The sequence below is a fragment of the Lotus japonicus genome, chromosome 2, assembly GCF_012489685.1.
Source record: "Lotus japonicus ecotype B-129 chromosome 2, LjGifu_v1.2".
NCBI lineage: Eukaryota > Viridiplantae > Streptophyta > Magnoliopsida > Fabales > Fabaceae > Lotus > Lotus japonicus.
Window position 1 is genome coordinate 26226046 of NC_080042.1, and position 12893 is coordinate 26238938.

General features: G+C 39.9%; 1 protein-coding gene across 1 annotated transcript; it reads left to right on the plus strand.

The window, feature by feature from the left end:
* The first annotated feature begins 262 nt into the window (after positions 1–262).
* On the plus strand, positions 263–6685 carry LOC130736280 (uncharacterized). Its single transcript, XM_057588121.1, has 3 exons — positions 263–358; positions 4721–5698; positions 6677–6685. The coding sequence occupies exons 1-3, from the start codon at positions 263–265 to the stop codon at positions 6683–6685; spliced, it is 1083 nt and encodes a 360-aa protein (XP_057444104.1).
* Positions 6686–12893: the final 6208 nt, after the last annotated feature.

The window sequence follows — 12893 nt, forward strand, 5'->3', positions numbered from 1 at the left end:
GGTAGCACAGGCAGAGCAAGTACAATGGCTCATCAAAGGACAAAGGAAAGCATGAATCTTCATATGGTCAGAAGAAGTCCTCATCAAAAGAAGTCACTTGCTTTGAATTCAAAGAATCAGGACACTACAAGAGTGATTGTCCAAAGCCGAAAAGGACAAAAAGCCAAAGAAGCATTTCAAAGCAATGAAAGGCCTCATGGTGACTTTTGATGACTCAGAGTCAGAAGAAGTAGACTCTGATGGTGAGATCGTTGAAGGACTCATGACAATTGTCAAGAACAAAGATGCAGAGTCTAAGGATGCACCTAATGCTGAATCTGCATCTGAGGAAGAGCTAGACTCTGACGATGAAAATGAGGTATTTTCTTCTTTCTCAACTTCTGAACTTAAAGTTGCCTTGTCTGATATTATGGATAAATATAACTATCTTTTGACAAAGCATAAAAAGCTGAAAAAGAATTTCTCTGCTGCCTCTGAAACTTCTGTTGAACATGAGAAAAAGATTTCTGAATTAAATGTGAGTAATCATGCTTTAGTTAATTCTAACTCTGTGCTCAAAAATCAAATTGCTAAATTAGAATAAGTTGTTGCTTGTGATGCCTCTGATGTTAAGAATGAATCTAAATATGTAAAGTCTTTTCAAAGATTCCTAGCTAAGAGCGTAGATAGAAGCTTAATGGCTTCAATGATCTATGGCGTAAGCAGAAATGGAATGTATGGCATTGACTATTCTAAACCCAGTAGAAATGAGCCTCCTATGCCTAAGGAAAAATACTTATATGAACATTTTGTACCCTCTAGTACTATACTGCCTGAACCATTGCCTGATAAAATTACTAACCCCCTCTCAAAAAGGGAACTTTCTCTATGTCTAAATATCATGCTCAGATTCCTTTGCATTACCATGTTGAGAAACCCATGGTCCTCAGAACCCCTGGGGTAACTAACAAGAAAGGACCCAGAAAATGGGTACCAAAGGAAAAGATCATCTATGTTGCAGATATCCTTGATCGCTCCACTGAAACACCAATCATGGTATCTGGACAGTGGATGCTCGCGACACATGGCGGGAGAAAAGCGTATGTTCCAAGACCTGAAACTTAAGCCTGGAGGCGAAGTTTGTTTTGGAGGCAATGAGAAGGGTAAAATTGTTGGTTCTGGTACTATTGGTACTGATAATAGTCCATGCATTGATAATGTTCTTTTGGTAGATGGTTTAACACATAACTTATTGTCAATAAGTCAATTAGCTGACAAGAGTTATGATGTTATTTTCAATCAAAAGTCTTGTAGGGCTGTAAGTCAGATCGATGGCTCTACTCTGTTTAACAGCAAGAGGCGGAACAACACCTATAAGATCAGATTATCTGAGTTGGAATCTCATAAAGTAAAGTGCCTTCTTTCTGTTAATGAAGAGCAATGGGTATGGCATAGACGGTTAGGGCATGCTAGTATGAGAAAGAATTCTCAGCTGAGTAAGCTTGACCTTGTCAGGGGCTTACCCACTCTGAAGTTCTCTTCAGACGCTCTTTGTGAAGCATGTCAGAAAGGCAAATTTACAAAAGTCCCTTTCAAGGCAAAGAATGTTGTTTCCACCTCAAGGCCGTTGGAACTTCTGCATATCGACCTATTTGGACCAGTGAAAACTGAGTCTATAGGTGGCAAGAGATATGGGATGGTCATTGTTGACAACTTCAGCCGCTGGACATGGGTAAAATTCTTAAGCCGCAAGGATGAGTCTCATTCTGTGTTCTCTACCTTCATTGCCCAAGTGCAAAACGAGAAGGGTTGCATGATTGTGCGTGTCAGAAGTGATCATGGTGGAGAGTTTGAAAATGACAAGTTTGAGAGTCTGTTTGATACCTACGGGATATCACATGATTTCTCTTGTCCTAGAACTCCTCAACAGAATGGTGTTGTTGAGAGGAAAAATAGAACCCTCCAAGAGATGGCTAGAACCATGCTCCAAGAAACTGACATGGCAAAGCACTTCTGGGCAGATGCAGTAAAGACTGCATGTTACATTCAGAACAGGATCTCTATCAGACCAATTCTGAATAAGACTCCTTATGAATTGTGGAAGAATATAAAGCCCAACATTTCTTATTTTCATCCTTTTGGTTGTGTTTGCTATGTTTTGAATACTAAGGATATATTGCATAAATTTGATTCTAAATCTTCTAAATGTCTATTACTTGGTTACTCTGATCGCTCTAAAGGTTTTAGATTTTATAATACTGAAGCTAAAACTATTGAGGAATCTATTAATGTTAGATTTGATGATAAGCTTGACTCTGACAAGTCAAAGCTAGCTGATAAGTTTGCAGATATGAGCATAACTGTTTCTGATAAAGGCAAAGCTTCAGAGCAAGCTGAGCCAGAGGCAGACTCTCCAGAAGAAGCTGGTCCCTCTGATCCGCAGCTTCAGAAGAAGAGCAGAATAATTGCCTCTCACCCTAAAGAACTGATTCTGGGAAACAAAGATGAACCAGTCAGAACAAGATCAGCATTCAGACCCTCTAAAGAGACTCTACTAAGTCTGAAGGGATTGGTGTCATTAATTAAACCAAAATCAGTTGATGAGGCTCTTCAAGACAAAGACTGGATTCTGGCCATGGAAGAAGTGTTGAATCAATTCTCCAAGAATGATGCCTGGAATCTTGTCCAGAAACCCAAAGGTGCTCATATTATTGGAACCAAATGGGTCTACAGAAACAAACTCAATGAGAAATGAGAAGTAGTCAGAAACAAAGCAAGGTTAGTTGCACAAGGCTACAGCCAGCAAGAAAGGATAGATTATACTGAAACGTTTGCTCTAGTAGCAAGATTAGAAGCTATCAGACTGTTGATCTCATTCTCTGTGAATCACAACATAGTTCTTCATCAAATGGATCTCAAGAGTGCCTTCTTGAATGGATACATCTCTGAAGAAGTGTTTGTGCACCAACCTCCTGGTTTTGAAGATGAGAAAAACCCTGACCATGTCTTCAAGTTGAAGAAATCTCTCTATGGTCTAAAGCAAGCTTCCAGGGCATGGTATGAGAGATTAAGCTCATTCCTTCTGGAAAATGAGTTTGTAAGGGGTAAAGTAGATACAACTCTCTTTTGCAAAACTTACAAAGATGATATCTTAATTGTGCAAATTTATGTTGATGATATTATATTTGGATATGCTAATCCATCTCTTTGCAAGGAATTTTCTGAGATGATGCAGGCTGAATTTGAAATGAGTATGATGGGAGAACTTAAGTACTTTCTGGGAATACAAGTTGATCAAAAACCAGAAGCAACATATATCCATCAGAGCAAGTATACAAAAGAACTTCTGAAGAAGTTTAACATGATAGAAGCTACAATAGTCAAGACTTCAATGCATCCTACATGCATTCTGGAGAAAGAAGATGCCAGTGGAAAAGTATGCCAAAAGCTCTATTGTGGTATGATAGACTCTCTTCTATACTTAACTGCATCTAGGCCAGATATTCTCTTTAGTGTACATTTATGTGCTCGATTCCAATCAGATCCGAGAGAAACTCACTTAACAACTGTTAAGAGAATTCTCTGAAAGGTACCACTAACCTTGGCTTGATGTGTAAGAAAACATCAGAGTATAAGCTTTCAGGTTATTGTGATGCTGATTATGCTGGAGATAGAACAGAAAGAAAAAGTACTTCTGGAAATTGTCAATTTCTGGGAAGTAATTTAGTCTCATGGGCAAGCAAGAGGCAGTCAACCATTGCACTATCCACTGTAGAGGCAGAATATATCTCAGCAGCTATTTGCAGCACTCAGATGCTCTGGATGAAACATCAGCTAGAGGATTATCAAATCCTTGAGAGCAATATTTCAATTTACTGCGACAATACTGCTGCTATCTCACTCAGTAAGAATCCAATCTTACATTCAAGGGCAAAGCGCATTGAGGTAAAGTATCATTTTATTAGAGATTATGTTTAGAAGGGCGTACTTCTTATGAAGTTTGTTGATACTGACCATCAATGGGCAGATATCTTTACAAAGCCCTTAGCAGAGGATAGATTTAATTTTATACTGAAAAATATAAATATGGACTTTTGTCTAGTATGAAGATGGATCACAACCTCTGACTATGATGCTTCTTACAGAAGATGTCTAGTTTAGAAGGTAACCTTGTCAGATGCTGTGTACCCATTGGTACCCACTCTGAGACAAGACAGCAAACGTGTGTCAGTGTATTCTGATACCTCGTTCCTTGTGCCTCTTGGGATAATCTGTTGTAATGATTTTGATCTGCTTATTCTCCTCCGTGTGTTATGTGCATTTACTATTTAACTTTATATCATTAATTTCTAGCCGTTGATTTTACTTTTGGTTGTACAACCGCCAACGGTTACCTTTAAACCCACTAATGCACACTCGTTCTCCACTACACTTTCTTCATTTCTCTCTCTCAATTCAAAAGCTCTAAGTCTTCTTTCAAAACCCTCTCTTCTCTCTCCTGTTCATCTTCCTTCTACCCAAACCCTCTTCCGCCATGGAAAGATCAGAGAAAGCTGATTCTGCAGATGACAGAGTGTTTCCTAAGTTGGTTGTGGGCCTTGCAACTGGTCAATCAGGTCCAATTCTTCGATCACGGTCAAATGAATCAACTCAGACTGAGACTCAAGAGTTAGAGAAAGCCGTTCTGATTGCTTAGAGAGGTTGTGCAGTTACTTGCAACTTCTCTCCAAAAGATCTTCAGGTTCTCTGTGAATTGCAAGTCGATTTCAAGAATATCGCAAAAAATGGGTTGGATCTTCGTCCAGCAGTTAAGCTTCAAGGCTGGGAAGGATATTTCAACAGGCTAACGGGACCCATCTACGACAAGTTGGTGAAGGAATTCTGGAAACATGCTGATTATGACGATCTTCAAGTGGTTTCCTATGTGCTGGGCAAGAAGATCATCATCACTGAGAGATCAATTGCTCTGCTTCTAGGTCCAGACACCATCAAGGGTTACAGATTTCAAGCAAATGATTCCAAGTTGCGGGCAGTTAAAGACACGATCAATTCAGTGTTGTATGCAAATTGGAAACCTGGAAAGTTTGATTACAAGACTAGAGAGCTTCATCCTGATTTAAGAATCTGGCACAAGATTATGCTAAACTGCTTCAATCCCAGACCCATTGGAAGCTCTCATGACTACATCAACTTCAATCAGAAGGTGATGCTTTACTTCATCAAGACTGGGGAGAAGATATGTCTTCCTTACTTCTTATTCAATTATCTGAAGGACTGCATAAGAAGATTAAGAACAACTGCTGTTGTGACCAAGAACACGATCAAGTACATTCCTTTTGGAAGGTTGCTATCTGATCTGTTTGTTGAGAGCAACCTGGTCAAGGACTTGATTGATGTAGGATGCACTGAAGACCTCTCCACTCTGACCGGAGATGCCTTTACTTCTACAACGATGAAGAGGATGTGCCTGATAGAAAAGAAGATCGAGGCTGACTCTATCATCACACCAGAAGAGATCAAGGGAAGAAGAATCCCTCTCAATGATTATCCCCTCTGGTCTAAGGCTGATGATCCAGAGGCTATCATGTACTATCTTGAGGATCTGAAGAGTCTTGGGTGTGAGATTGATGTAGATGAGTTCTTCAGAGCTCTTCCAGAAGCCCCTGATTATGAATCCCCCAAGAAGAAGAAGACAAAGAGGAAGAAACAGGATACTACGGTTGCAAAGGATGATGATAATGATGAGCAACCACCTCAGAAGAAGAAGAAGAAGAAGGTCTGAATAGCTACAAGTGTTATCCAGCAGGAAACTCCTCAAGCACCAAGAGGCACCAGAGTCACAAGATCTTCTGTAAGGAACTCAAGTAAGTTTGTAGTTCTTACTAATGATGATGAATCTGATGCTCTTTTAGTTGTATCTAACCCCATTCCTACCCAAGCTCTACCTTCTCCACCTCCCCAACAAACCTCTGTCATCCAACCAACCACCAAAATCACCACTACCTGTTCATCCCCACCAAAGACTTCATTAATTCAACCCTCCATTGAAGATGAACCTCTTTGGCAAAGAATCCAAACTCCTCAACCCTCTGAACAAACTTCAACCATTCTACTTCCATATCCCTCACAAGCCTCTGAACCCCAACAAGCCTCTGACCAGCAAGCACTTAAAAAACAAGACTCTGAACCACAACCCTCTGACCATTTTGAACAAGAAACTCCATCTCCCACTCCATCCATACCTTTTGTTACCAATACTCCTGATTCCTCCCCATACAACAACTCTGAATATCCTAAGTGCCAGTGATAGGATCTTAGAGCTTCCTGAGAATATCCTAAGTGCTCCAAGTCCAAACCGGTATCCAGGACCAAGACCAGAACCTCTTGTTCCTGCACCACTGGATGTGGTCCCTCTGAACTTGGTCTTCCCTCCTCCAAAGGGAAGAAAATATTCTAAGGTGTCCCTCTCCAACTACTCATCGGTCAACTCTGAAGACTTTGAGTTCCCAAACACTAAAGCTGGCACTTCTCATCCAACTCCAGACCCAAACACCTCTGATCTCATGACTCTGGAAGTTGCCTCTCCTCAAGTAGCATGTGAAACCTTAGTTTTAGGAACTCTTTTCTCCTTCTTCTTCCACTTTTTCTTTTTATTATGATATTAATTTTCCTTGTTTTAACCTTGTTCTTAATCCAGTTAACTTGATGATTTCCATTTCTATGCTTAATTTATTATTCTATTTAGCATACGCATTAACAAACAAACAAACATTTTTATTCAAAACACTTCATTCATTCATTCATTCATTATTGACATTACATCTAAAATGGAGGATTCTTCCTCAAAGATCTACATTGCCGACGCTTCTCCGCCTTCTCAAGTTCCAGACAATGCTGCTTGAATTCCAGTTGGACCAAGCTCTGGCGAGCTTCCTGCTTCTCAGCATAGTTGTGCAGCTCCCGCTGGAAAAGGCCTTGAAGTTCCTCTACAAACCCAAGGAATCCTCTGAGAGTAGCGTCCATTTCTGGACTCAGAGCCATACCTAGCAACTGATTTGTCAGTGGGTAGCTTGGATCCTCTGGGTGCCTGACATTGAAGAAAAAATCCTCTTCAAATGCCTTCCTCCTAAGCTCATTGATGCAATTCTCAACGGAAGCCATTGTCGTATTTGTTCCAAGGTGAAGATGTTTTTGTGAAGACTGTTATGGCTTAAACTGCTATTTATACACCAAGTTCAGTCTCCCGAAAGTTAATGCTAATGCAGTTTCTCGAGGTGTTTACGGTTGAAATTTATGCACACCTTAAACTCTCAGTGTGAGACCCAAGTTTTTAAGCTTAGAATAAATTAATTAAATTCATATTCACGATTAGGTTTCGATGTATCGTGAAGGAAACCTGAACAAGTGTTTACCAAATGGAATAAATTTATGAAGGAGAAAGTTCAGGAAAAGACTAAGAATAGTATTAAAGTCGATATAAGTTATAACGCGAGTCTTATTCGCTTACGCCTAAGGCAAGAGCGTTAGTAAACGATTAATTTACTCTTAAAGCACTATAGGAACTAATTCAAAAAATCTTCAGAGAAATATAAGAATTCCTCTTAATCCTTTCCATGACAAGCGTTTCGATCCGAAACCCTGGAATGTACGAACGTCCGATTCCAATTCTCGAAAGTTTGCCGAAACTAAATCCCTGATAGCTCAAGAACCTTAAAATAAACTGTCGATGGAGACATTTTCTATTCGGAACTTCAAACGAAGATTCCACACGCGTACACCCATTTGTTTCGATGTTTCTCATCTTTTTCAGAAAGAAGTTTTCTCATCCGATATCAACTGCAAAAAGTAGTTTTTCGGGTAAAATCGATTTACACCGACTTTGGATCGTTTGCCTTAATTCTGAGAAACCTGTTTCGAGTTTTGGAATTCTGTCGCCAGAACCTATCTTAGAATTCACAGTGGAAGGCACAGGAAAAATCGGAATCGCGAAATTTTCATTTTTCCGTATTTTCCCTCACCTATAAATAGGTGAGAAATGAAAAAATTCATCACCACCATCACCAAGGGGCCGCGAGCTTGAGAGGAGAAAGGGGGGAAGTGATTTTCGCCGATTCTTTCCTGATCGTTGCACCGTTCGTTGCTACGCATAGACCTCGAGGTATAGATGTTATTCCTTACTTCTGATCGTAAATTCTGTCGCTTTTCTCTATGTCTTTCTGTGCTCAAAGTTTTGAGCTTTTTGTAAAACTGTCCAAATAACTTGATTTCAGTGTCTAAACTTATTGCCTACATGCCCAAGAGCATGGATATCGGGTTGTTTTCTGCTGAATCTCGCCGAATCGTCGCGGAGCTTCAATTCTGTGAAAATACCCATTTTCTGACCAAAGCTTCGTTCTTTGGATTAAAAACTCTCGATTGAGCTTAGTGTCAGTATGATTAGTTGTTATAAATGTCGTTAGGAACACGCTCATCAAATTTATTTCTCAAAATTCCGACTTTGAGTTTTCAGGCTAAAAACACTAACCAAAATACCCCTGTGTTAGTTTTCGACCCGATAATTTTTCTGAGAGTTTCCCTGGCCTAGATATCGCGTAAGAATACCTAGGAATTAAATTAGATCGAAGAAAAAGTTCGGGAAACCCTATTTTGATAGTGGCCGAAACTTATTTGCTATGGTACCGTGTCCAAAAATAATTTTTGGGTCTGTATGACCTGAGTTATAGTGTAGCCCTTTCAATTTTCGAAATTTTGGCGTCGGTTTCGTGTCATTCCGAGTTCGGTAGCTCGAGTTATGCACGTTTTAGCGAATGAAGTGTTTTTGTACAAAACTTGAATCGAGTCAAAACTCATCCATTCGGGGAAAGCTCTTCCATTCGTGCCTAAATGTTGTACTCTGAAGCTTCTTTAGCTTTGTCGAACATTAGTTAGGATTGTTTCAACTGTATCGACTTGTTTTGATTCATTATTGCTTTGTTTGCTCAAAGGTTCAATTGTGGAAACTTTGGGGTTGACTGAACAAGCTTGTGAGGGAGACCTGCACCGCGAGACTGGAACAACTCGAGGTTAGGGAAACTTACTTACTAGCTATTTGTATTGTAGGCGTCGTTAACTTCGACTTGAATATTGCTTGATATTGAAGATTGCATTGAATGTTGACTATCGCTTTGAACTGGAAAATGTTTTCTGGAGGCTTCGGCCGAGTGAACTTATATGAGACGTGTGTCTCCGTTTTCTGAGAGACTTCGGCCATTTACAGGTTTCCGTCTTATGATTTCCGTACTGAATTATTGTTATATTGATATTGTTATTGAACTGAGCTATATGCCATAATTTTTGTTGAGTTTACGATGTTTTGCATATGCTCTATTGAATTGTACTGATTTGAGATAGTACTTGATTATATGATTTCGGAGTGTGGGGAAAACGTGATGTTATGCCAGGCTAATGACGAGGTTTGGGAAATGTTAGGCAGGCTTTGACAGGAGGTCTAAGCCATAGTTATTTTAGGATCGAGACCTTCCCGGGGAATTACTTGGGTTTATTGGGATCTTTTTACTTAAAGATTTTTCGAACAAAAGAGAAACGAAACTTGACTTCATAAATGAAATTCATAATGCATCAACCAAAGATAGAACATCTTCAAATAGTAATAACAATTTCTTGGAAAAGACTTAGGATCTGAAATAAGTTTGAAAACGGGAAGTGTCGGCGATCCTAGCGTTGTGGCTGGGACAATCACTGAGTGCGGATGACACTCCTTGCTCCTTGAGCATTTGGTTCAGTCTTCAAGAGGATGAGCTGTTGTGACGAGAAGTCACAGAATGCGAGCAGCATTCTCTCTAATTGTTGATGAGTTGTTTGACCATCGAGATGGTGAGCCAGGGTAACATGAAAGGTCACTGAGTGCGAGATGCATTCTTTTGCTCATTGAGCAGTTTGGTTGGCCATCGAGACGGTGAGCCAAAGTGACTAGGAAAGTTACCAAGTGCGACTAGCACTTCCTTGTTTACCTTAGGGTATTGTAGAGACAATGTACTCTAGCTAGACACGCGTACCTTGGTGAGGACGTTTCGTTGTTTGGTTAACCATATTGCATTCATGCATACATTTCTTGGAAAGTGTGCTGCTTTCCGAAGGACGATCTCAGATCGAACTTCATTGAAGCGAGATGCTTCACAGGAGCGTGCTGCTTCACAGGAGCGAGATGCTTCATAAAAGCGAGATGCTTTAGCGAAGCGAGATGCTTTAGCGGAGCGAGATGCTTGGCTCGTCCCATCCATCGAGATAGTGACATTTTATCCGGATCATCTTTTGAGCATGACATTGCATTGACACACCATGCACCTAACTATATTTGTTGATGTGTTGAAGATCCAATTGTCATTTGTGATTTAATGTTGATAAATATGCTATGTATATACCTTAGGGTAGGCAATACATAAGTTATACGTATATATACAACATTTATATATATATACCCCCTTATTCTTCAAATGTTGGTTGTATATCTATTGTATACAGTAAGTTGACCCTAGCGCCTTGGCTTTGTTTGTATGTCTGTGTTTGAACGGTCGGCCTGCTGCCAGATGTTCGACATCTGGTTCGTGATGATTCGTCACTCGGGGAGGACCAGGAGCGTAATGACCATTACTGAAGTTTCGACGAGGACCCGGACTGAATGCATGACCAGATGAGGGTCGATGATGGGAGTATAGGGTATGGGTGTTTAGAGCCTACTAAGGTTGGGTGTTAGTGTCATAACTCTGATTTTCATTTCTTATTTTGGGGCAGGGTAGGTCCCCGACTATTAGCTTTTTGTGTGGTTCTCTTCCATGAGGATCACAGGAAGTTTGTCGGACGTAGGAGGTCCTTTTGAGGCCGTTTTGGGCTGACTTACTTTCTTGGAGGACTGTATTTATAAAACTTATGACTCTGGCTATGGGCCGCACTTGTTTGCCTGCGGGCACCACTTTCAGTTACTTGATGTTACTTTCCGTCACTAGAGGACACTCGTGACGATGATTTTGGGTTACAGCGAGGGCTGTGCTTTTATTGTATATTAGTCGCTGTTAATCGCGAATGGGTTGAGTCTTTATTTCGACAAGTCTTTTTATTTAAAAAGAAAACGAAAAAAAATACCTGCTTTTCCACTTTGTTTTATTTTTGAGTTACTAAAGTGACACCCAGAAATCGGGGTGTTACACTCAGGCCGGTGGTAAACGTTCCATTCTCTTTTGACCGGTGTTATTCACTTCATTCAATTTTCTGCATCTGCATTAATTAACTATTTTCTTAATTAATCTTATTAACTATTTATCTTTTTCTCCAAACTTCTTTTTAACTTAGTCCTTCTCTGAGGGGGAGTACCCTGTACTTCAAGCTAAGTTTTTCACACCCCATTATTTTTGCTTATGACAAAAAGGGGGAGTACAACCCATTTTTTTATGTGTAAGCTGTGTTAGTGTACTAGTGTACTATTTTTTATTTTGGAGAATTTTCACTAATCCATCATTATGACCATAGATCTATCAGTGAGACACTAGCAAGGAATACATTTTCACTTCTTCTGAAGTGATAGTATGCTCAAGTCAGTTGACTCTGATACCTTTTCCTTGTCTTGACTCTGATTATTCATGCGCTCTGATAATCCTATATATATATGAATCTGACTGATATATCAATATGATCACTTTCACTTTAGCTCAGAATCTAGATATTACTAATGTTTCATTAAGTCTTAGATTCAGGGGGAGCTAAGCTCAGAATCAAGCTGTGACTTGGATTCAGGACGAGCAAAATAAACAATACATCTTAGGATAAGTTTACCTCTGATACCCTAAACTCTGAGTGTATTCAGTTAATCATTAAAAATTGTTCATCAAAATACTTTGTTTTGTCATCATCAAAAAGGGGGAGATTGTAAGACCAAGATTTGGTCATGTAGTACAACTCTATGTTTTGATGATTACATGATAACTATTGTGTATGAACAATTGTGGTACTCTAACATTGCTTTCTGAGTGTTTAAATGACAGGCTCTGACTCTGGTCAATACTCACAATTATCAGAAGCATTTAGCCCAAGAGTAACCAATTCAACGCTTTCGCACTCACTATGTTCTGATTGAACAGTAGTAAATGCTTCAGAAGTTCTGAAGATGATAAGCTCTGATGTGGATTCAGATCACGTAAAGTTCTGGAGACCAGAAGCTCTGAAGGTCCAGAGGCTCTGAAGGTCCAGAGGCTCTGAAGATCTAGAAGCTCTGAAGGTTTAGAAGCTAAGAAGTGAAGATTCTGAAGTGCAAGAGTAAGCTGGCTCTGAAGACCAAGTACTTCCAATTCTGATGTCCAGAAGTAGAAGATACGAAGGTCAGAGGATCCAAGCTTCCCTCTGACTCTGATCACCAAGCTTCACAAGTTCCAACATGAAGCGTCGTCTGATCAGAAGTCAACTAGGATAAGGCTCTCGTCGCTGTCCAAGTACAAAAGCAATTGTACTATCCTGACGACTTTACCTAAGATGTTCAGCCACAACAGAATCTGGAAATTCCGGATTTGCCCTCCAACGGTAGCATTTCAAACAACGAATACAACGCTAATCCTTGGAGTATAAATAGAGGCTGAAGATGGAAGAAGAGGCTCTGAAACTTTGTACAAGCTTAAGCAACCACTCAATATTTTCTTAGCAATCTTTCTTCAATAGGTCTTACTGTGTTTACCTTAGCTTTCTCAAAAGCACTCATTGTAAACCCAAAACCCTCAAACAGTGAGTTTGATTTCCTTAAGTGACCAAGGTTGGTCAGCTCCTTGAGAATACTAAGAGAGTGAATCTTAGTGTTTGCTAGTTCATTGTATTGTTAGTCACTGAGCAGGTTTCTAGTGCAGTTGTCACAAACGTTGAATAGTGGATTGCCT